General features: G+C 39.9%; 1 protein-coding gene across 4 annotated transcripts in view; it reads right to left on the reverse strand.

Annotated features, from left to right (window-relative positions):
- The window catches only part of LMBR1 (limb development membrane protein 1), a 136,631-nt gene that overhangs the window by 21,353 nt on the left and 88,766 nt on the right, over positions 1-26,512 (reverse strand). For 3 of the 4 annotated variants that reach the window (XM_070368992.1, XM_070368991.1, XM_070368989.1), the window contains 6 exons: positions 16,960-17,040; positions 14,646-14,722; positions 13,919-13,996; positions 10,750-10,823; positions 10,464-10,554; positions 9,198-9,264 (listed from right to left, as the gene is read on the reverse strand). In XM_070368992.1, the coding sequence (XP_070225093.1) occupies positions 9,198-9,264; positions 10,464-10,554; positions 10,750-10,823; positions 13,919-13,996; positions 14,646-14,722; positions 16,960-17,040 (468 nt within the window). The remainder of the gene's footprint in view (positions 1-9,197; positions 9,265-10,463; positions 10,555-10,749; positions 10,824-13,918; positions 13,997-14,645; positions 14,723-16,959; positions 17,041-26,512) is intronic. The other variant, XM_070368990.1, reaches the window with a different exon arrangement.

Below are 26,512 nucleotides of genomic sequence, written 5' to 3' on the forward strand. Positions count from 1 at the left end.
TACTCCATACCATGCATGGATATATTAGTGTATGGCTGTGCCAAATAGATTTAATTAGAAATTCTTTATTTCTGTACTTGCTGTTGTGGTATGAGTCACATTTTACAGTATTTTTGAGTTGCTATCATATTCCTAACCCTACACAGTACTGTAAGAGTTACAAGTAGGTATGTATGCCATTTATTCCCTTCATGGATGTCTCTGTACAGTTAAGTAAAATGGAAAACTGAAAAGCACATGAGTTCCTTGTTGCACACACATGACCTAAATGCTACATGCAGACACTGGGTATACCTGACCACGGCTTTCCTTAAGGAGACCACAGTTTTGTGGAGCAAAACGTGAGCAGTCAGAATACAGTGTGATGAGTGACACGGCAGATATGCAGAGGACTGAGAGAAGTATCCAGAGAAGACGATGGCACCCCACTCCGGTACTCTTGCCTGGAAAATCCCATGGATGGAAGAGCCTGGTGGGCTGCAGTCCATGGGGTCGCTAGGAGTCGGACACGACTGAGCGACTTCACTTTCACTTTTCACTTTCATGCATTGGAAACGGAAATGGCAACCCACTCCAGTGTTCTTGCCTGGAGAATCCCAGGGACGGGGGAGCCTGGTGGGCTGCCGTCTCTGGGGTCGCACAGAGTCGGACACGACTGAAGCGACTTAGCAGCAGCAGCAGCAGAGAGAAGTATTATGGGAGTATGCAGGAGGGAGCTTAAAGGGGGAGAAATTCAAGGAAAACTTTATCTGTGGAGTTAATGGCTGAGATGACTCTCAAATGACATGTTAGGTTATGCCAGGGAATAGGTGGTGATGAAATTATTCACCACAGACAAAGTAACACACTCAACGACCTCATGGACAGAGCTGTATTCGATTCTTACCCCAGCACATCAGAAGAGCGCCCCTGTCACAACCTGAACCAGGGCTGCAGCACTGAGTGGGACACACAGGTTGGCATAAACGCCGTGCTGTGCCAGCGCACAGAGGCTGGACGTTAATCTAACGGCACACGTCTCGGAAGCACTGGGAGTAGGAACACATTGTCACTGCAGGAGAAAGAGGGGAGCTGGGCTATCCATCAGAGCATGAGTAAACGTTGGTGGGGGAGAGGGGTGGAGGATGTGCTCGCCAGTAAGATGAACCCAAACAGACCCAAACCAAGCCACGTTATTATTAAAATGTCAAACATTAAAGAAAGACTCTTAAAAGCAGCAAGAGAAAGACAACTAATCACATTCAAGGGAACCCCCACAGTTCAGCTGGTTTTTCAGTATGACCTTTACAGGCCAGAAGGGACTGGTATAATATATGAAAGTACTGAAGGGAAAAGACAAAACCGAGAATACTCTAACCAGCAAGATTATTAGAATTGAAGAAGAAATAATTTCCCAGATAAGCAAAAGCTAAGAAAGTTGGTTCATCACCACTAAACTGGCTTAACAAGGTACTTCATTACAGGGAAAAGAAAAAGCCATAACTAGAAACAAGAAAATTATAAAAGAAAAAAAAATCTCACCAGTAAAGGCAAGCATAAAGGTAATGGCTCAGTGACCTGTAAAGCCAGCAGGCATGCACGCAGTCATCCGACTCCTTGCGACCCCTGGACTGCAGCCCACCAGACTCCTCTATGCATAGAATCTTCCAGGCAAGATACTAGAGTGGGTCGCCATTTCCTCCTCCAGGAGATCTCCCCAACCCAGGGGTCGAACCCACATTTCCTGCATCTCCTGCACTGGCAAGCAGATTCATTACCACTGAGCCACCTGGGAAGCTCCAGTAAAGCTAGCATAAAGGTTAAAAAACAAAAGTAGTGAAAAACATCCATATCTAAAACAATAGTCAAGTGACACACAAAATAAAAAGATATAAAATGTGATGCCAAAAACATAAAGTGTGAGGAAGAGGGTAAGATGCAGTGCTTTTACAAACTGCTCAAATTGATGCAACCATCAACTTAAAATGGACTGCTCTATACAGAGGAGGTTGTTATGCATGAATATCATATTAGCCTCAAACATAAAAACAGTAAAAATACATGAAAACTAAACAGAAGGAAATACAAATATAACATTAAACGAAGTCATCAAATCACAAGGGAGGGGAAGAAATGAAGAAACAAAGAACTACCCAAAAACCTTAAAAACAATTAACAAACTGGTAATAAATAAGTACCCATAAATAATTATTTTAAAACAGATAAATGAACTAAATGCTCTAATCAAAAGGCATACGGTGGCTAAAAGAATTACAAGACCCATTTATACGCTACTCACTAGAGACTTACTTCAGATCTAAAGGCACACACAGACTGAAAGAAAGGAGGTGGAAAACAGTATTTCATGCAAACAGAAAAGAAAAGAAGGCTAGAGTAGCAAAACACTAATTCAAGATATACATGCACCTCGATGTTCACTCAGCATTGTTTACAACAGCCAAGATATGGAAGTAACCCAAGTGTCCACTGACAGAGGAATGGATAAAGGGCATGTAAGACACACAATACATACAGTTACATGCACACAAGGCAGCATTAGTCAGCCATTAAAACCCTGAAATCTTGCCACTTGCAACACATGGACGGATCGAGAGGTATCATGAAACAAGCCAGACAGAGAAACACAAACACCATATGATCTTACTTATATGTGGAAACTAAAAAACAAACCAAAATGAAAACAGACTCACAGATACAGAGGACAAACAGGTTGAGGGGAGGCAAGTGGGAGGGTGGGTGAAAGATGTAAGGGGGATAAGAGGTACAAACCTCCAGTTATTAAATAAATAAGCCACAGGGACTTAATATACAGCATGGAGAATATGGTCAGTAACACTGTAATAACTCTGTATGACAGATGCTCACCCTAAGCTTATGGTGGGGATCAATGCATAATGTACACAAGCATCAAATCACTGTGCTGAACATCTGAAGCTAATATTGTATGTCAGCTAGGCTAAAAAAAAAACAACAAATAAAAATTTAAGAAAAAAACTTACCCTTGGGATAAGATTACAAGTCAAGCCAGAGAACAAGTATTGGCCACCATCTCGATCCAACTGAAAAACATTTCTATCACTACCCCAGCCCTCTCCACTGCCCCCTCACCTCTGGCCACCGCTAACCACTCTCGTCTCCACGGATTTTCCTGTTCTGGACGCCCCATGCGAGAGGAGCCACAGACTATGGAGCCTTTTGTGCCTGGCTTACTTCACTCTGCACAGTGTATTCTAGGTTCAAACACACTGGAGTATGTGTCCAATGCTTCACTCCTTTTTCTCTTTTTAAAACAAGTGTAACACAAGGCTGAAGCAAGAATCCGATACACCTTTCACACGTGACAGAGGATCTGACCTGTCTTTACAGAATGAGAAGACTTGGAGAGGTAGAGCAAAGCTGGGGAGGGTTGTGGGAACAATGTGAGCCAGTGTGGGCTTGGAGATGGGAAAGTGTGCTTGTAAATATCAAATCAATTTTGGTCATCACTGTTTATATGCTACAAATACATTTTGTCCTAATGTGAAGGCAATTTAACTTACTAGTCCAGATGAACTAATGTATATGAATTTTAATACAAACTAAAGTTAAATGAAAGGGAACTATAATCATAGTCCAAGAACAAACCTAAAGTACTAATTTTAAAACAAGTGAACGTTTAAGATCTCCAATAGAGATCCACTCACTCTCTTCCTAGAGAAACTCTCCCAAGATGGGGGGCCTCCAGAGTAGCTCTCAATGTCATGGCCTCATCTGAAAAACTAAACACTTCCCTGGTGCTTTTAGGGCTTCCCAGGTGGCTCAGTTGTAAGGCATCTGCTTGCAATGCAGGAGATGTGGGTTTAATCCCTGGGTTGGGAAGACCCTTTGGAGAAGGAAATATCAACCCAGTCCAATATTCTTGCCTGGAGAACCCCATGGACAGAGGAGCCCACTCGGCTACAGTCCACGGGGTCGCAAAGAGTCAGACACACCAGTGAATGGCTAACACTAGTGCTTTTGCTTCAGCCGTACTTCCTACTCTCCTCTCCTCAGAGGAAAGAACATGTGTTTAAAACCCAGCTAATGAGCAATCCTTCACAACGAAATATTAAACTAAAACCATACACTCAACCCTCTGCTTTGATTACTTGACAAACAAATCTGATTCTTTTCACTTTTCTTTTATTAAAGGAAATGGAAAGGCAGAGTGAATGTGAGAAAAATTTTTTTCTCTGGTTGTGCTGTGTGACATGTGGGATCTCAGTTCCCTGACCAGGGATCAAACCCATGCCTCCTGAATGGAAGTGCAGAGTCTTCACCACTGGACCCCCGGGGAAGCCCCATGTGAGAGAGAGTAACAAGATGAAAACAGCAGGGCCCTTAGGTGTTGGTACCAGACATGGAGGTTCCTAACGCAACTCCCAACTCTCTGGTTTGGTGCACGGTATAGAAAGTGCCTGAGGACTAAAAGGGAAGGACAAGGGAGGGGAGTGAGGGCAGGAGGGAAGGAGTGGGGAGGACAGACGCACACACACGCACGAATGGGTCCTGCTGTCGGAACGGCCCATGTGAGGAGCTGCGGGACGCCACGTGGAGGACAGGGCTGCGGCCGCTGCCCCAGCTCAGGGAGGGCGGTGGGGGCAAGTGCGTGGGTGAGGCTGACGAGCAATGAGAGACAGTCGAAGGACGGCCGGAGAAGGAGAAGGAGAAAAAGTGAGTGGTGCCCAGAAATGAAGAGAGAGGAGATCTGAGAAGAGGGCTTACAAAGCGCAAGTGCGGCAGAACAATTAAGACAACAGCAAAACCCACACAACTGGGCGACTCGGAAGCCAGAGGTGATCTGAGCAGGAAGATGTAAGTATTCTGGTTTGAAATTCATTTTCAGCTGACTGAATTCTGGTACAAGAAATGAGTTCGAAACCTCTTCTAACTCCTACTGGGTGGACACTGAAGTTAGGAGTCACATAAAGTAATACCCAGGTGAGAGTTTTCAATTTTCTACATAGTGCTGTGTCTGTGTGTGTGTGTGTACCCAGAAAAAGATTTTAAATAACTATACACATTAAACTGGTTCTTGGAAACTCTGAAGAGGGGACTGGGATTAAAAGTGGTGGTCATAAGGAATTCAAGCCTGAGATCTAATTTTTAATATCCTTTATAAGTAGAATTTGCTCATGTACATACTTATTAAAAACTAATTTTAAAATAGAACTTTCTACAAAGGAGGAGATAGCCTGTTCCTCGGTCTCAGAGTTGGCCATGCACACGTGTGCTCTTAAGTATTCTCAGTCAGGGTGGGAGGGTCTTGGTTCTCAATGCAAACTATAACCTTACTGTGGTTTACATTTAAAAAACTACATCTTATATCTTCCAACTGAATAATCCTAACTGAAATTATCTTCATATGAAAAAATATTTTATATCAAATTAAAATTCAAGGGATTTGAATGTATGTCAACAGCCGGCTAAATTCTTTAGAATGTGTGGCCAATACAACCTTCTCTCAGGCAGGAGGGACTCTGAAATAAGAGCAGCATCAGAAGGACGTGACATGTGGACCCCGGGAACGTGAATGCTGAGGGGTGAGCAGTGGTGACTCTCTGAATTCTTTCAGACATTTGACACAGAATGCTCTCTCTATACTATTAAAAATCCTAACTAGATACACAAATTTATTGTTCAGTTATAAGACCATTAGTAATCAATCAAAAGTTAGTCACACCACTCATTTATTACTCTCTTCGATATAACAGAATATAATGAAGTCACATAGAATTTTTTGCTAAGAAATTTTCAATGCAGGGCTTAAGAGTTACTTTTACATGAAAGTCATAACTAGGAATATATATCATGATTTATACTTTTGAGTTCTCATTTGTCATGTCTAAGGATCATTTCTTTCTGATTCACACTGGAGAGGGAAAGCTTGGGGTAAAGATTAGTAGTACATTCACAAAACCCAAATAAGGACCTCTCCCTCGAAGGACCAGTGTCTAAACATGCTCCCTCCATCAAGGAACAAAAGAGAATAATCCACTTCATCTCCTGCGAGATGATGAGCTAGAGGGGACCCAGATGAGAAATAATACATGGAAACACCAAAAACAGATTCCAGCTGACTTGGAAGAATAAGTCAGGGTTTTTTGTTTTAATAGAGTAAGCATCCATATAAATTTAAATATAAAAATATATATCTGCACTTGGGCCTTGAATAACTTAAAATTTACAGAAAAAATTTTGAGATGAAACCATAACTATAAAAATAATTTCATAATAGAAATTAGTAACAGTATTTCAAAGTCTATTGGTTGTATCTGAGAAAACTTTTCCTGTTAAGAGATTTCAAATAAAGAATAAGGTAAAAACTGTCAATCCCTCAGTTGTTTCTTGATTAAGAATAACAAAGAACATGTCCGCAATCTCACAAAATTTATTCTCAAATTCACGGCTGCCTTTAAAACATTTTATTATAGAAAATCTGGACATCTATAGGTAATTTACTAGATTTGAGCCTCTTCTATTTTCACTTTGTTAGTCAACCATCTCCTCTAATCATCTTGAGAGTTCATTATATCAAAGAGTAAACTGATTACTAAAAATATGGACATCATAGCCTCAAAAACATTGGATTCTTTAAAAACTGCACACTATATATAGGCAACAAAACAACACTTTAGAAATCATATCCCCTGGTATGGCATCACTTTTAAAAGGTTTTAAAGAGTTCGAATAAAAAATCTCAAGCACAGATCCTTCATGTTTCCCATGGACAAAATGCTATTCTTTCTATTAATTTCATTTGGCTAAGAATACATGGCCAAAATGCTCCTCGCAACCTAATGCTTTGTGGTTAAGTGATATACTTCTAAAATCTACTCAGTGGCAATTTTTAAAATTAGTACAAAATCTTCTCTATTTAAAGATAGGAAGCTATTTCAGAGGAATTCTGTAATAAGTTTGTCATATCACACCAGGCATTCAACTCTAAAGCTATATTTTACACTTATGGCGCAGCAATAGCAATTGGCAAATTACACTGTTTAAAAAATATTTTCATTTTTGAAGCAAAAATATCATCAAATGAATTATTTATACAGGATTTAAAATATTTCTAATTTTCAGTTAAAGTTCTCATTACTAAAAATGATTAAAATAAGAGAAAAACTGCACTTATACAGGTAAATGATAATTTCCCTTGTTCCTTGGTTTCTTATTTAACTGAGAATGCTGGTTGAATTCACAGAAGCAAATGAGAGCACCCTAAGGTCAGGACTCCCTTGTGAGAGGCAATGAGAAAGAGCGAAAACTTTCACAGCTTGGAATTCGGTTGTTAAATACATCCTCTATTCTAGTCTTATAAGCTTTTCAGCTAGTAAATCAAAATCCCGTTATACACTAGGATAATATTCATGACAATTCTCTATATTTTATCTTCTTAAAATCAAAGACTCAATTCTAAAGGGTTAATAGAGGAACGACAAAGTAACTCTCTAGTTTGCATTTCCCATAATACTAAAATAAAGCTTTTTCTTTTAGTCTAGAAATGTGCTTTTTTAATACTGTGAAAAGCCTCTATGAATCTGTTTAACGTATTTATTTCTTTTCATCTATTCAGTGCCACTGGGCATAACATGTAACTCAGTGTGTGTTGATATTTTGCAAAGCACCACATGACTCACTGTACCTAATACACTCCATTAATCCTGTTTGGACAGCTGGGGCCAGGCGTTTGTTAGCTGCATTTTAATTGTCCCATCTTTCTTTTTCTTCTTTTTATTTATCTCTATGGCAAACTACTCAGGAATTTAATGTGTTGATCTTCAAAAAGCACATTTTGCCATTAATTTGTTTTCTTTGTATTAAAATGGTACTCAGCATGTAATTTTATTTCATAAAATCAGTATATGTTACTATTAACAATTAATCTTAAATAACAGTGCGCAGTGAATTTCATACATGATAAAATGGTAGGTTGGCTACATCACAGAAATTGTTGGACTTCCATAATACAAATGACAACAGCTACAAATCAACTTACAAAAATGTATTTTTCGGCATTTTCAAGATGAGCACACCATAAGCAGATGTCAAAACAATAACAAGTCCTATAACGCAACACAAAGGAAATAAGACCTCTTAAGTAAATGAGCTTTGTGTTAGTCTGTGGAAAGGCAGTCCCTTTTACACCTACACTTAGATTTCACTTTTTACTAAAATATGGAATTCTCTGTAAGAATTATGAAGATCACTATGATGCTTATACTTTCTTGGCACAGCCTGCATCCCTGAGAGCTATGAGTTTTAAATAAATAATGGAGGCAACATAAGAGCTAAAACAAAAGCAATTCAAAGTTACTTGCAATTTTTGTCATTAGCTAGTTGTTAAGGTTGAATAATGGGATTTTAAAAAATAATTTGTGAACGCTCAAGTCAAAATCTGAGACTAGAAAATGGAACAGAACTGCCTAGTGGAAACTTTCGTCTGAAACAATATTTAGCCAATAACTGAGAATACAGTCTGCTACAGTGTTTTACAAAAGATATGAACATCAAATGAAGATTTATTCAACTGTTTCAATGACAAAGTGGAAATGTTTTACTTTTAAAAGACGACCAAAATATTCTTGTACATCGAAAAATTAAGAAAACTGTATGAATGGCAGGCAAGTAAAAACTAAGGAGCTAAAGTACACCCTTTAAGTCAGTGTGGGTATGTCAGTGCTCTCAAAGCTCTCACTGCTTTCAAGACTATGCCCTGGACATAAAAGCAGCTTAAAGTACGTTTTACAGATTATCAATTTTTTAAACCACATACTAAATTATACGTTTTTAAAAACATTTCATGTAGGAAAAAATTAGTTTAATATTTTCTAGACATTAAACATTGTTTTATTTAAAACAAAAACAAAAACTTCACAGTTCCTCACTAGAGGACTCAAAAGCTTAACCAGTCAGTGAAAAAAAATAAAGTCTACTGTTTGGAAAGGAATATTTCTAAGCATTTGAAAAAAATCAATGATCTTTATTTGATAAAAGTGCTTGTTTTGGTACAGCCCTATATACAAATAAATTATAGAAGTAAAGGTATAAAATAACGTGGGAAGAAATAATTTATTTCAAAGAGTGATCTTTTGGGAAAAGTTTAGAAGTTTAGGAAGTTTAGAAAAGACACTTGAAAAGGTACAGACTTTACGTGAAAAGTTCTCATTTAAACTTACCCAGTGTTCTTGACATCACAGGCAGCGCGGAGCTCAAAACCAAGATTGACACACAATTCCCAATGATCTGTTATGAGAAATCAGGAAGGATATTGGGCAGCCACACAGTACACGCTTAAGTAAAATCCACTCACATACTGGCAAGTTACTGTACGTTCTAGTTACCTACAGTACTTTGCTAACTTCTTAATGATACTATTCAATACAGAAAACAAAGAGAACCAGAAAGGTTTTCTACAGACATTTAAAGTTCTATTGGTAAGTTCTAGAAGGTATTTATGGTACCTGACACAAAGAGAAAATTGCATTTTACATTAATGACAGAGGCTGATTTCAAAAGGATTCACCTAACAGGTTAAAAAAGAATTAATACTTCAATACTTATGACTCTGTTTTTAAAGCCAAGACTACAGCCCAGGATATACAATATCTACTTCTAATGTAAACTAAGAAGTAAAGCCAAAATCCAGAAATCTAAAACACCTAAACTCTAGCAATTCTATTTCAATATACCCTATGCTTATTCTTTCATTAAATAAAAGATGCCAGAAGCACAGATTAGCACTCACGTTTACTTATGCTAAATATCTCAAGAAGCTATAACATTTTAAATAGACAGAAAAAGATATGTAAAAATAACACCTTCCCTTTAGAATATGCTGAAAATAAGGAAAATGTCATAAAAAAAAAAGAAGCCAGCCGCTCCTGTGATTCTTCATTGTCAGCCTGTGGGAATATTTTACAAATGCAGTCTCTATATAAGATAACAGCCTTTGTTACTCAGAAGCCAATGACATATTGTAGAAAGTCAAATTAGCCTCAGACTACAAAATGTTTCTGAATAGAACTCTTCCGTCTTGCTTTAATTATTCAAATTTGAAATACTTTGTCTCTACTACTTGTAGCAACTAAGTTCTTCAGATTTCAAACAAGCTCCCTGAAGTACAGTCAGCACAATCAAAGTTACTCATTAGCAATACGTTTTCTTTGCAGGAAAAAAGGGTCCTTTCAGGAGCCTTCTATAGCTGGTTAACAAGCTCTGCGGTTCTCCGCATTTACAAGTGAATGGACACCATCCAAATTAAACAGAGCACATCCTTTTCCCACTCATTCCGCATTTTGAAAATCTTCCAGTGTGTGTTTACGCAACTCACAAACAAATACCTAGAACCGCAAGGAACCATTCAGGGCGACCACTAAAAAACAGTCCACTTGTCCTGGAAGGCAAAGAGGGGCACAGCCACCTAAGACTTAAAAGGACCTTACCTTTGTCATGGTTGTGTCGTCCTTCTTGGGAATGAAATTTCCAAAAACTCGGAGGCTGTAGAAACCGACGACAGAGGACACCATGAGATAGCTGTGAGAATCAAGGAAAAAACTCCGAAGAATGTTTCCTCAAGTCCTCAACAGGCCCAGAGGAAAACAGAACAAAATGCCACTCGGAGTGCTTGAGGAAGACTGACTTGTGTTTCTTGCAGGAAAGTGTCTTAGTAAATTACCACTGTCCCAGAAAACTTGTTAACAGACAGAACTTCAGTTAAAGAAAGGATACAAAATCAAAATGATTTCAAGTGCAGCTCCCACAAAACCAAAAGCAGAAAGAGAAGCATTTCCTATTCCAGGCCCCTGGGGGGGAAAAAAACACTTTTCAGAATTCAGTGACACTATTACATTTGGTTTCCCTAAAATTGCTGTTTCATAAATATAGGACAGTTGAAATTAGAAATGTTTAATACCCTGGAATAACATCTAGGCTTTCAAAGGAGAATAAAACACGGGATGAGGCTGAACTCACCAGCGAAACCAGCCACATGGTAACACTCAACAAGCTCAAACGTTTCTGTTTCGTCTCAGATACAATTTAAGTCACTTATCAAATGACATGATGTGTGTGTGCGCGCGCGCGTGCGTGCGTGTCTGTGCACGCATGTTTAGTGGTGTCCAACTCTTTGTGACCCCATGGAATTTCCTAGATGAGAATACATCTGGAGTGGACTGCCATTTCCTCCTCCCAGGGATCCTGCTGAACCAGGGATTCAACCCTCGTCTCCTGAGTCTCCTGCACTGGCAGGTAGATTCTTTATCTGCGTTTATCGTTAAATCCTAAAATACTCTTGGGAAAAAAAATCTTTAAATATAATAGTACAGTAAGAATAGAACATTAATTGTCTGAACCCGGAGGCAACATATAAAAAGTATACAACTAAAGTCCGTCAGGAGTAAGCTGAGGACGGAAGACAGGGAATGCTCGCATCCCGTTACTGCTCGTCAAAGTTTCATCCCCTAAGGAGTTCAGGGATTTAATCAACACAGATCTTTCAAATGCAATGCTGCACCTTGTTTCCTAAACATTATATCTATTCTCAAAACCTACCTTTATCTGGAACTTAACAAAACAAGCAAGAAAAGCAGTATTTATTAAAAGGCCAGAAAGGCAAAAACTCATTTCCTACTGAAGTAGGGACAATTTTTTCTAAGCTTACTAATTAAAGCAACTCTCTGAATACGAACTATTATTCTGGTATCAGCTTCAATGACATGTAACAGATACACCAGGATAATTAGGAATATAAAGTCAGCCTAATGAAAAAAACAAAAAACAATAAATAACATTATACATATTATTTATACAACCTAATTTGTATAGGCATACAGAAGTTAGAATACTCATTGAAATTTCATATATAAATAAGGTAAGGGACAAAGAATTTGTCAATTTTTGTCAATCTTTTGAAGAAAAATAAATAATGCTAATAGAAATCTTATTAACTCGGATGGAAAACACCTTGGAAACATTCTCTGTCTCAAGAGAAGGCCTACGGGCAGGAGTAAGACGCTCGGATTTTATTACACAATCATAAACAGAGCCCACCACGTGTCTGTCCCTGCCCACCACGCGGGAAGGGAACGGTACACAAGTGTGTCGCGGGGCTTGGGCCTTCCCAGTGTACACTACATGCAACTGGGTTAAAAAGCGGACAGAGGTCAGCACGGTAGGGGACTCCCTGCTCCGTCACCGGACCTGTGTCTAAACAGTGACGAGGACGAGGCTGTGGGTGGAAGAGGGCTGCTCCCTGTTGCTGTCGGTTAGTGGATCAGGAACCTGGAGCAAGCTGGGAGGCTCCAGCAGTGAGAGGTGGTCAGGTGCTGAAGGCACTGGGGCAGGGAGTTAAACTGAAAATACTGCCCAAAGAATTCGCTTCTGTATCCTGGACTGAAGGAAAGGAATTAAGATAAATACTGGCTTTCTTCTGTGAGACAAAAAGTGGATCATGTGGTGCAGAGAGAAGAGGCGTGTAGAGAAGCAAAGTCTGCTACGGCAAAAGGCATCTCTCTGGCATGAGGGTCACTTCAGGCTGATTGTTTTTAAGAAACAGAAGACAGCCAGCCTTCCACTTTAGCCCGCCTCCGCTTCACCCCGTAACTGCCTGGAAGAGTGTGGACAGAGGCCCTGGTCCACGACGACCACTGTCGCCAGGCCCTCCAGGGTCAGGGCTGCGTGTGGTCCCAGGAACCTGGCAGGACCTAGAGACCAAAGTCTGGCAGGACCTAGAGACCAAAGTCTGTTCTGGGTCCCAACTGTTTACCAAACGGCTGCTTCTCCATCTCCAGGAGAACTGCCTTTATTCCCCGCAAAGTCACAAGCCCTACCCTCTTCTTCTCTAAGATGCAATATAAGCCTCAGTTACCTAGCTTGTCCTGGGGTCTCGTTATTCTTACAGCGCTCCCTTATACACGTAATTGAAAGTTTTCTTCTGTTAATCTGTCTCATTTCAATTTAATTCTTAGACCAGACAGAAGATCCTAGAAAGAGTTAAGGAAATTTTTTTTCCCCCCCAAAGAATGAAAAGTCTGGAAAAGTTTTGAAGTCATTTCTACGGGGAAATGGCAAAGGTGCTAACTTCAAAAAGGTTAATAAAATGTCAAAACGTAAAGGCTACTTTAAGTATCCAAAGGTTAATAAAGACACCTAGAAAAAGAAAGGCTTATATGAGTATTTAGTGGAAATTACTTTCCATATGGAAAATATATATAAATAGACTAACTTCTGGAATTTAATAAAATCATTAATTTTTTTAAAAGAGAAAAAATTAATAAGTCAATTTGTGAAAAGATGTACATCTGACTCCCTCCAACAACTGAACATTTTGATTCAAGTTCACACAATGTCTAACTCTTCTGAAGCATGAGTCCTTACAACCATATTTGGATCTTTTGCAAACTTCAGTCGCTCAGTCGTGTCCGACTCTTTGCGACCCCATGGACTGCAGCACGCGAGGCTTCCCTGTCCATTGCCGACTCCCAGCGCTTACTCAAACTCTTGTCCATAGACTCGACGATGCCATCCAATCATCTCAACATAAACTCTTTATATTTCACTATTTCACAGAATATACATTTTCTTAAAGGATCACAAATATGAATTTCAGTAAAACAAAGATAAACTCTAATACAAAGTATAAAAGGAAACTCTGACACTTGATACAAGGCCCAGACAATCTAAAATAAGAAATTAGAAACAAAAAACATAGTTTATAAACACTGTTTACGAAAGCTCTTGCATAAAGAAGTTCACACAGCTTGAAGTATATACATACATAAAGGCGGACACTTCCATCTACCTATCTGAAGCGCTCGGGGCAGACACAGAAGACTTTAGCAACAGAAAGACACAGAAGACTTTAGCAACAGAAAGAAAGGCAGCAAGCGTTTTACTTTACCCTTGTTCCCTTTGGCATTGCTGTTTCATCAACCAACAGGCAAAGAATATTACAAGCCACCAAGAGGACAGAAATGGACTGCAACAGAAAAAGTAAACCATCAGTTCTGAATTTCAAAGACATTTTGCCAATATACATATATTAAAATCTCAGTAACCAACCAAATGTATGCTTTAGAATAGAGGAAAAGCAGTAAAGACCAAAATTCTACATATAAACCTGAAATAATGAGACCATAAAAATTTCAGAATAAATTCTCAAAAATTCTGCAAAGTACTGTAATCTCAAAGCTTAAGACAAAAGCTAGTAACATAGGTCCGTTTATTAACCAATTTCACCAACTAGAAACCCCCAACTGCACATACTTAACAGATGGTTAAAATGTTATCAGAACTAATGCAATAATTTTCATACCCTATCACAGAGTTTGAGCCGGGTATCAGCAACACCATGTCTCTTCTTAATTTTCAATTGAAACAAAAGAATGAATTTCCTGCTTTTGTGAGGAAACAGATAATCTTGAGAACTTTTTAAAAATTCCCCTTAATTTTAATTCTTGCTCTATTGAATTTTTAAAAAAAAAAAAAAAAAAAAGCATACATGGATTTTAAGCCTGTTGACAGAAAACCAGTTTACCTGAAAACATTTAGCTAAGGGAATTGCCATACACAAATGCTAAAGTAAATAGAAAATAATTTGCTTTATTTAACAGCAAATAAATCCTTACTGTCTCAATGAGGAGAAGAACCATAACAGCAGGATACACCAAGTTTCTTTCCCATGCTGAAGCCTTTTTGCGCCTCTCTATTAGAAGAAAAAACAAAATATAATGAATGTTTCAGCAATTTCTAAAAATTCTCTCCAGATTTACATTTTCATTCCCTACTGCTACAACCAGTATGTATTATTTTTACATAAATATTTTCCTAAAGCCATAAATTGTTTTTAATTTTCCTACACAAACTAATTTTAAAATCAGTTTGCTACATTAAATACAGCTCAATCCTATGATGCTCAAATCTTAACACTGCTAAGTGAAGTGAAAGTTGCTCAGTCATGTCTGACTCTTTACAACTCCATGGACTGTAGCCTGCCAGGCTCCTCTGTCCATGGAATTCTCCAGGCCAGAATACCAGAGTGGGTTACCGTTCCCTTCTCTAGAGGGATCTTCCCAACCCAGGGATCAAACCCAGGTTTCCCGCATGGCAGGCAGATTCTTTACTGTCTGAGCCACCAGGGAATGCTGCAAAGACATTTCAATTATTAATGAAATATATTGTGGATATACAGCTTACTCCTGAAAATACAGTTATCTCTGTATTTTTTTTAATTTACATATTTACATTCTGATAGTTTGACACACTGGCAGAAATCTGGAGTACCGGGTAACATGGGTAAGAATCCCCTCTAATCCCGAACCTGAAGATAAACACTCCCGGTTTTCTACAGGCTGGAAGCAAAACTCTACTTCTAGTACCTACGTCTACTTTGTCTCACTCCAATCCTTATGCCACAACTGGAAAAGCTGGATCACATTTAATTTTTTAAAAAGCAGTGTGTGTGAAGATATCAGAGAGCTGCCATGATGACGGAAGCTGAGGGCCATTCTCTGCCAGGTGAGCTGACGGGGCCTCAGTGTGCACCATGCTCCCGCACACAGCGCTTTCCAAACAGACCCACAAGGCTGGGGAATAACACAGACGCCGAGGGCAGAAGAGAACGATGCTGGAGCAAAGCTTCCAGCACGCACAACAGAGCCAGCGAGACACAAGCAGGGCTTGGAGCTACCAAGGCAGCCAGAATTTGAGAGGCTGTGCTCACAGGGAAAGGAGAGAGCAAAAACACTCAGCTGCTTTCCCCTTCAAGGCATCAGTGGCTCAGAGGCTCAGAAGAGGAACCAAAGGGGGCAGAAGGAGGCAGAGAAGCTGAGCACTGCTTCTGTCAGGCTTACACTGCATGAAGAAGATGGGGTCAGAGTCAACAACAGAGCAAGCAGGCTTTTAGCTGGACCAAAGACAAGCTGTACCCAAGGAGGAAGGACAAATCGGAAACAGACGAGCCCTCACGAAGACCGAAACCCAGTCTCAAATGACTTTAAGCCCAGACAGACTAGACTGACCTGTCCGTACTCTAACTGCCCCTACTCTAACTCTAACCAGAAGTGAAAGTAAATCCTCTCAATGAGAACAAAGCATCATGCAGAGTCGTTACAGTTTTGTATGAGAAATGTTACCAGGAGGTAGGACAGAGAAAAAGAAGACAACAGAAGCAGACTTTCAGCAGATCCTGATACGGGACATAAAAGAAAACAACTTTACAGCAACTATTAATAACTGATATGCTTAGTATAAGCAACAAAATGGAAAATGTCACAACTTGAATCAAGAAAAATAACCAAATGGAAATTCTAGAGCTGAGAAACACTGTGACTGAAGTTCAGGGTCAACAGATAGTTCTGACAACAGTTGTATCGTGGCTGAAGACAGATCAGTAGAAAACATCAGACCAAAGCACATAAATTAAAAAGGAGAGAAAACAGAAAAATTTAAGAGTGAAAACGTCCAACATATTGTAACTGAAGTCTGAGGATATAAAAGAAAAGGAACAGCTGCGGTATCTGATGAGACAATGACCAACTGCCCAAGGGGATGGAAGACATTAAGCCACATACTCGTGAAATGCCCCAGATCTCAAGAAGGACAAATACAAAGAAAAGAAGGAACTGAAAGATAAGAATCACAGAAGATTACTTATCAGAAATAATACAAGTGAAAGACAGTGGAGTGATATATTTGAGCATCATCACCTAGGAAAACTCATTTTGTATACATACAAAACAGCTACTAAAAAAGTGAATAAATCCATGTTCATCCTTCCTCCAAACTAAAAGACATTCTTTATTAATGGTTCTAGGCAGACTGAAAGCTTGTAACACAGAGATTTCATAATTTTTACAAGTATTACAGACTGCAGTAAAGTCTTTAATAAGAAACAAAGTCCAATACATAAGTCGAGGAAAAAAGGAAAAAAATGTACAATACCTAATTTTTTCTTCAGAATCTTTACATTTTCAAGTTCTTGCTCCAACTCTGTTACATTATATTCCACTGATGAAGAGAGTCCTAGTGAAAGCAAGCACATTTTAGAAGTGGAACGGCAGAAAAAAAAAAAAAAAGAAGTGGAACGGCAGAGCCCAGAACAGGCAGCCTTCATAGTTAATGAAAATACAAAAAACACACTGCCAATCCTGATTACTGATAATGAAAACAAAGTCTGCTGTGATTCACAGAAACATACATCCACTTCTGTACCCCGAAAAACTTCCAAGTGCTTGCTGATTAAACTCTACATGATTCCTAGAAAAAGTCTTCTCTGGTAAAATTCTTATTTGATCTATTATTAATTTTTTAATTAATTATAAAAGTATCACGTGCTTGTAATAAAAAGTGAAAGATCAAAATTGCCTCCTCCTCATCCCACCTCCCGAACGGGACAATTTGCCAGCAGCTTGGGTGAGGCTTTCTCCATCTGCAAGTACATACTCACAGATACATATTTCATCATATTCACAGTCTTCACTATATATGTTATAAGAATAGGGAAAATCAGACATTATTTCACCACGTGCTTTCCTAGTTAATGATATGTCCATGCTGACAAACAGCCCCAACTTAACAGCCGAATAAATATTTGGGTATGGACATACGTCAATTTTATCCAGAATTATTCTATTTATGAATATTCAGGTTTTCCTCAATTTTTTTGCCACTATGAACATTCTTCTAGGCACATACAGCACATTCTGGTTTTATTATTTCTGTAGGACAGATTCTCAAAATTTAGACTGCAGAGTCAAACAATATGAGCATTTACAGTTTTTAAAAGGTATTTAAAGGTTACTTCCCCCTCAAATGTTGTGATTTATATTTCTAGCAACACTTCATCGTAACACATCTGATATCAAATGATTTCGCCCAACTGTAGGCTAACCTAAGTGTGCTAAGCACAGTGCTCTGAGCACCCATTTGAGGTAGGCCAGGCTAAACTGTGTTTGGTAGGTTAGGTATTTTCAACTTATGATAGGTTTATCAGGAGGTAACCCATCTTAAGTTAAGAAGATCTGTGTTTTCCAGTCTTCCCAGCAGTGGATATTGTAACTCCTGAAGTTATGCCGGTATGAAGGGTAAATGACATTTCCCGTTGTTACTTTAACACGCATGCCCTATTTATATTTTCTGCTGTTTCTCCAATAATTCCATGCGTGTGTGCTCAGGCACCTAGTCATGTCCAACTCTTTGCAACCTTATGGACTGCAGTCCGCCAGGCTTCTCTGTCCATGGGATTATCCCTCTAAGAATACTGGAGTAGGTTGCCATTTCCTTCTCCAGGGGATCTTCCCAATCCAGGTATTGCACCCACATCTCCTGCGTTGGCAGGTAGATTGTTTATCACTGAGACACTCAGGAAGCTCATTTCTATTTTATTTACTAAATTCTGAAATGAGCAAACTAACAACCCCCCACTACAACTGTACTTTGATTGATTAGCTTTTTCTCAATTTTTAAGATATTTTCATTATGTGTTTGTATTTGGTAAGATTTTGGGGCTCCTATAAAACTGTAGCATGTCCCTCATAAATCCCACCTTTTATCATTACATCATGACCCCCACTGTCTTTAATGCTTTTCTTTATATTCATCTCCACCCTTCAGACATCATATTGATAATTCTGATTAGATCAATATTCAATGTCTACATTATTACAATACAAATTTTATCCACTGCTTACCCATGTAATATACTACCATTAGCTTTCCTTTCTTCCATAACATTCTTTTTTACTCCCAGAATTAATCTTTTTTTCCATTTGCTTAGCTTTTTATGCACTTACCACTAATTAAAAGCTAAACTTTCCTCCCAAATGTCTTTATTTCCTCCAGTAGCTTGCAAAGAAAAGATGAATGGGAGGTAATTTTTTTGAAACTATCCAAGTCAATATTAAAATTTGGTTAAACATAGATTACTTTTCATTTAAAAAATATAAATGAGGAATGACAAGGCGTGTGACTTACAGAGACTTAAATTCTCATCTTCTGTAGACGTCAAGTAATAGTTAATGCAGGAAAATCAAGAAATCGCAAGGGAGCCTCTCCCTTTAGTGTTTACAGATTTATTATTATTCATTAGCCAGGTCAAAACTACTTCTCCACCAGAACTGTGATGCCATTGCTCCACCGTCTGCCAGCTCCCAGTGATGGCGCTGAGCGGTGTGAAGCTCTTCTTCCTGCTGGGCCTGAGTGTGAACCGCTTCTCATTTCCCCCCTTGTCCAGGCGTCGGGAGTCACTCTTGTGCCCCAGCCTGGGCCCTGGGTGAGCACTTTCAATCCCCGAGCTCCTGTCCTCTAGGACTGGGACATCTGCTTGATTTTGTCATCCCCTCCATCTCATTTTCTCTGCTCTCCCCATTTGGAATTCCTATTAGTTAGATGTTAGATGTCCTGAACTGGTTCTCTAATATTCTAACTCCACCTTATTTTTGCCTATTTTGACCTATCTTCTTTATCTTCCAATCCTGTAGACATATTACCATTTCTAAATTTCGCCAGCTATTCCGTTTTTACGGAACCTTGGCCCTTCTCATGCACGCGGTCCCAGCCTCTCCCGGAACACTAGCGACAGATGTACCTGTGCGCGCTCTTCTCCTGTGCGTGCTCTGCTCTCCCCCAGCACCCTTTACTGCGTGCTTGTCTTGGTTCCTACTTTCCTGGGAGAAGTCTTCCTCTTAAGTCTGGTGAGTCTGAGCTGTTGGTTCATACTTAAGAAGGAAGCACTAAAATGATAATTTGATTTGAAACTCTACAATTGCAACAAGACTTCCTGTTGGGTGTTCCAGCGGGTTCTTCATGGGCACCCAACTGTTAGGAGCCTGGAAGGCTCTCCTGGACGGATGGAGTCCCCAGAGAAGACTCCTCTGATCTCCTTCTCAGGGTTTTAGAGCTCAGCTGTCCCAGCAAAGAGAGCCGGGGGCCCAGGCATTTAGTCTGTGAGAACTCATCGATCCACCACTCCCTGGCCCAGGCCCAGGCCACAGGCTTCCTTTCTCTGGAAAAGAACGCCCCCTACTGCTGGGGTCGGGAAGAGGCAGTGGTCTGAGACCCTGGAGACAGGGATGAGATGGGGGACCAAACTCGTTCATGAGCAAGCTTCTCAGCCAGTCCTCCTGGTCTTAACTCGTCCCATTCAGCCCCACTTTGGAAGGTGTCTGCTGCTGCCACTTCGTGGACTTTCAGGGGTTGGGGTATTAATCAAGGACAGATGGTGTAGGATTCAGCTTCCTTGGGTCTGCTGAATTAGTCACTTCTAAAATTCTCTCAGGTCTACTAAATTTCAAAACATTTGTGCGGCCTTCTATGCTCAAGTTCTCCTTCTTTTAGGTCTGTGCTTGTCTGAAAACTCACCTCAAAAATAAGGAGATAGTTTCATGTAAGTTTGCACACTGAGAGGGCTGCAAGGCGGGTGTTCTAGCAGCGTATCAGTGACACCCAGGCCCTGAGCCCCGCTGCCCACAAGCTGGCTTGTGACTGAGACTGATGCCCTCCCCCCTTTCACGTGATTTCGTGATTCCTGTTTATTTTACTTTGCTTATCATTTCTTCTTTCCCCACCAAGTGGAATTTCTGTTTATTCTTTTCCCTCATGTTAATTTGACACTTCAGTGGTTACTTTCTCATTCTGAGCACACAGACTTAAGATTTATATTTGTTTCAACATAAAACCCTAGAGGGAAACCTTACTAGGTAACTGATCCCCCACCAAGGTGAAATTTCACAATGCTTTCTAGAAACCATTCTCCCACTGCTTTCCAGCCACCCCTCCTAAGCCATGGTTTGTGCTGAGGCGGTTTTAAAACTGCTTAGGTTATTACTACATTCCTCCACTGGCATGGAGCTACCATACCCTTAATGACTAGAAAAGTACCTAGTCAGTAAACACACTGCTCTAAAATGAATAGATAGATGAATGCCTTTTTCTGTCCTAATAGGTACATGACATCTTTAGAAATGCATGAATTTTTAATTGCTATTTTCCCTGCACCCTTAAGACTCCAGAGTACTCAATAATCCTTAACAGGTGCTCCATGGGAAGTTTAATTCTTCTCTAATTCTTCTCTCTCTCTCCTTTGTAAGTGACTCTTCTATGTGAAAGCAAGTAAACCTTTTATCATCATTACCATTGTTCTTAGAATTCACGAATCTAATAGGATAACTGGATCTTTTCGATTTCTTGCTAATAATCTTACCTGGGCCTCTGTGACCTTTTTCATGTGCACTCAGCTCTTTCCTCGGCTCGCTGACTATCTCTTCTGTTATTTACTTGCCTTTCCCCTGGTTGTTCTCTTCCTCCCTCTGGATATTACTTAGATGAGGTACATTAGCCCTGTAGTCCATGTCTGTTATTTTATTACTGATCTCCTTCTCTCTGTACTTTCCCTTCTCTCACTTGATTCCACCAGATGACTGATTCAGTTTTCAGAAGGACTGTATCATTTTCCACTGCTGCTGTAACAAACTACCATAAACTCAGTGACTTAAAGCAGCACAGATGTCTTGCCTTCCACTCCGGAGGTCAGGAGTCTACCTGGAGGCGGGGCAGGACTGCGCCCTCTGCAGACTCCAGAGAGAACCGGCTTCTGGAGACCGCCGGCACTCCTGGGCTCGGGGGCCTTACCTCGGGCCACTCCACCCTCTACTTCTGTGTCACGGCCCCTTCTGTGGCTGCCTGCCTCGTCGCTCACTTCTCACGCTGCTGTGATGACACGGTGCCTGCCCACCAGACCACCCAAGATAATCGCAACCCCCTCATTGAAGCAGTGCACAAGCCCTGTCCCCATGTAAGGAGACACGCGCACAGGCTCGGGAGGGGAGGACCTGGACGCTTCCGCGAGACCCTGTTCTGTCTATCACAAGGACTACCTCATCTCTCGTCTACTAAATTTTAAAACTTGTCCCCACGTTCTAGGCAGTTTTTTTCTGCTCTAGTCATATCTCTTTGATAAACTGTACTGCTCTGGGGGGCTGAGTACGAATTCTCCTTCGTCTCTCCCAACAGCTGACTTCCATCAGAAGCACGGTCTCTAGATGCTCACCTTGGCCCTCACGCTTAGCCCTGAGCACACACCACGCCCAGACCTGCCGCTCCTGCTCCCTCATCCCTCTCCGGGCAGACCGGCCCTCGACCAGTGACAGACATCTGCAGGGCCAGTAACTGGAGTTCTTGGAGACTAGGGATAAACCGGCCAAAATACCAACTCGGGAGGAAGAAGACTCAGTGCTCTGGTGTCTCTCAGGCTACAAACAGTACTCCTTTCTTAAAGGCAGAGACTCAGGAGAGGGTTCAGGCCAACGGCACAAGGCACACGGCGCACTAAGCCCTCCTGTGGAACCAGAAACCTCCCGTCTCACCTGGGTTTCTAGCAAAGTAAGGACCGTCCCCGCTGCACTTCCGTTCTCACCACTGCCCATCACTAAAGAGACAGAAATCCAATCTTCTTCCCTTGGCAGAACCTGAGCTCTTGAAAGCACTAAAACGTTATACACTATTTCCAGAACTAATGAGTTTTTTGCTTCCCAGTATACAGTTGATTAGAGACTGGGGAGAAAGAGAGAGAGAGGTACTCAGGTAGTGTGCCCCAAACCACTGCACTGCTACTGCAAACCCAGAGCTTCTGGCAACCAAAGCAAAAGACAGACACTTAGGTTACAGAGTTGGTGGGTACTTCTGTATAACAGAGATTTACAGTCAGACGGCACAGCATTCTAAGATTTTCAAGTATCTTTGAATTTAATAGTCTTAGAGGTAAAGAACATTTTACTTTTCATTCCATTTCTTTATAAATTATATGGTATGCATCTGTAGCTAATGCTCACTTAACTTCTACACCTAAGAAATTACAAACACAATCCCAAACTATGTTTCATCCCCTATGCTTGTAAAGAAAAGCATAATCCCAGTAACCAGTTCACTGCTAGAAATAATAACCTATTATTCAGAATTTTGAAAGGGAATCAGAGTAGATAGTATTCCTGCTAACGTAAAATTAAAAGACATAAATGCCTACTTTGTGGGTGTGATATCTAACAAGCTCAGTACAGATGTCCAGGCCAATCAAAGTTTTCAAAGGAAAATAACTAAAGTGATGTTTCCGTAACACTGCTTTTATTTTTTTTGATGACACAATGCTAGACACACAATAGGTAGTTAATAAACACTGAGTGACCTGCACACTAAAATCAAGAATACATACTTATTGTCCTTAAAAGAAATTATGGTTTCACTAAATGACTAGATTTTCATCTGGAATAATACAAGTTTCAAAGACATCACCGCCTTTTACCGTATATCTCATTACCTACGTGAGAAAAGTAAGCTTGTTTGGGCAGAATATTCCAGTATAAAAGGAAATGATGGCTCTTGTAAGGAGCCGTGACACATCACAAACAAGTACTGGAATGTTATACAAACTTAAGTTATACCAACAAAATCACCAAAATATCCTAAAGAACTGTATTATCATTACTTTATTTCAAAATGAATCTAAAATGTTCAATGTCAGCATTGTCTAGTCAATAAGTCAAATTGGTAGACAAAACCTGTCTGGACTAGTCATGAAAAATAAAAAGGGATTCTCCAAGAAAACCACAAAGCAGCTCATTTAAGGTCAATTTAACGGTATTATTCTGTTTTCCTTCCAGCCTCAACATAAGACTTCACTACCTCAAAGGGAATTGTAAGAGCATCTATTTGCACTCCCCCTAGGTGATTGGCAGTTCACCACCAATTAGTTCAAAATTACACTGTTACTAGCATGCAATAAAAACAACACCTTTCATCTTTCTCACACAGGTAAGAATCCCTTCAGAGCCAATAACTTTGATCAAATGAGTATTTTTGATCCTGCCCCACCCGTCTCTTTGGATTCAGGAAAACTAATAGCTGAAGGCAACTTTTCCCAGCTTTATTCTTAAGCTGAAAAACTAGTGTGGCATTGAAAATATTTTCCTCCCAAGATAACAGAATTTCCCAAAGTCCTGCATTTCAACAATTAAGCTGTCCTCACACCTTTTCTTAATATGTAAGAGAGCCCTAACTGCCACATATTCATATATTAAAGGACAGACACTATTTACTGTACGATATATAACAGTGCATTTCTAAAAACCAATATAAATCTCCGAATGATTATGTAAATAATTCAAAGAATATGAAGCAAGAAAACAATCTCCCTAAACAAATCAGTAGGGAGGCCTGGCGTGCTGCGATTCATGGGGTCGCAAAGAGTCAGACACTACTGAGCAACTGAACTGAACTGAACTGAACTGAACTGAAACAATCCAGGGTCGTAAACTTAGTCTCCATGATTACTACTTGAAAACAGATGCCTCTAGTATATATTGTTTCATTTAACTTTTAAATTTAGTGTATAGACAAAAGAAAGCTAGTTATAAAATCCATTATCTAAGCAATTCTTTAAAGTTTTGATTATATTTAGTACTTTGAACTGACCAAAGTTATCTCTGTCACCAAGAATGTGAGGTCACTCAAATACTTTTCATTATTCCCAGTCACTTAGACAAACGAGTTTGTTGTTAAAACCCAAGACTCCTAATAATTCATAGAATGAACAGTCTCCATCCCCTAAGCAAATACCAATTACTATACACCATAAAGCCACTGGTGATTAGACAGGCCCCACAAAGCTTTTGAAAACTGAAGCCTGGACATGCAATCTCTAAAACATCCACCTGGGCATGAACAAACACCATTACCATCTATAGAGGAGACAGACAAGTCATATGCTCAAAAACTCTATTTCCATTTCTATTCCATTTGCAATGCTAGCATTTGTTAAAATAGTTTGTTTACTTCTGACATATGCACAAAAATATGGCTAGTTACTGAACCAAGTAATATGAGATTTTTTTATATCCAACACAATTTTGAAAATGCAAAATACTTTCATTATAAAATGATCACAGGCAATATGCAGAATATTAAACAACTTTAGGAACATTATATGAAACTGTACAATGAAAGGTTTGGCCCTTTTTTTTCCTACTTTAGCTACAAGGTGGTGGTGTACCCTAAGCCAGATAAGGTGTTAAGATTACTTTACTCTTGGGAACACCATCATAATCTGGGTGTGGTTACACAAGCAGCTCATGTGCATTAAACTCATCTCCTGCTAACAAATCTGGATCGTCTACACAGAGCAATCTCTCTCTCTCAGTTTCAGAGAATACATACTTGACTCTTGAATTATTCCAAAGTATTCTCCAGCTACTGGTACTGTATCTCTTCAGCCACCTCGCCTCATCCCTCCTTCATCTCACTATTTGGGCCATATTTTATTGTCATGGAAGTGATTCTATGGCTCAAGAAGCTGAATAAATTGTAACAAGATGTCTCCTACAGTTTCAGACCCTTGGACCCAAACGTCGGTGTCTTACTAAAAGAAACCATTTAATTAGTATTACCAGTAGAATTAATATTCTTTTCTGGGGCTTCCCTGGTGGCTCAGATGGTAAAGCGTCTGCCTGCAATGTGGGAGACCCGGGTTCAATTCCTGGGTCAGGAAGATCCCCTGGGGAAGGAAATGGCAATCCACTCCAGCACTCTTGCCTGGAAAATCCCATGGACGGAGGAGCCTGATAGGCTACAGTCCATGGGGTTGCAAAGAGTTGGACACGACTGAGCGACTTCACTTTCACTTTCTGTTAGTTCATAAAGTCAAGATATTACTAAATCCTTTCTTCTGTCACAGTATTGCCCCCAAAGGGGTCATTCAGTGTCAACAATCTTTGCTATGTATGTTCTTGATGAAAGTCAGTATCTGATCAACTTCAGACTACTACTCCCAGAGTCTGGTAAATCTGAGTTACTCTTACATCAGTGGTATAGCCAACAGAATAACCACTGCAAGACTATAAAAGAGTGCTGAGGGGAAGTCAAGATGAAAATAGCACAGAGGACCTGAGATGAAGCCCAGCGCGTCCTTACACCACGAAGGGTGCCGTGTGAGAGACATCACACAGCCAACCACGCTTCCCATGACGACGGGAGAGCCTCTGACCGGACGCCGCCACTCTGAGCAAGCACAGACTGCCTGGTAAACTTGGCTGAGGGATAAACAACAAGCTTCTAGAACTACAGGTTACTGAGTTCCACAAAAAATGAGGATGTGTGGGAGTTTTTTTCAATCTTTTACTTTTCATAATACAAAGATACAGCAAAAATGAAATCAGTACATCTTCTGTGCTCTTAAGAATAAAGAATTAGTACAAACTTCAATGGAAAAAGCTTTTAAAAAGATTAGAATGAAGCAGGAAAGTAATTGCCACCAAAGGTGATATACTAACTTTTTATCATGAAGATGAAAACAGTACATAAAAAATGGAATTGAATCATTAAGTTCAAAGGCTATTTTAAAATAAATCACATTAAAAGAACTGTGAAGGTTTTGAACTTAAACAACAAAATATAATTCCTGTTCATTAGGTACTTCTAAAGTTACCCAGTACACCCATAGGCTATACAC

The sequence above is a fragment of the Bos mutus genome, chromosome 4, assembly GCF_027580195.1.
Source record: "Bos mutus isolate GX-2022 chromosome 4, NWIPB_WYAK_1.1, whole genome shotgun sequence".
In the NCBI taxonomy this organism is placed as follows: domain Eukaryota; kingdom Metazoa; phylum Chordata; class Mammalia; order Artiodactyla; family Bovidae; genus Bos; species Bos mutus.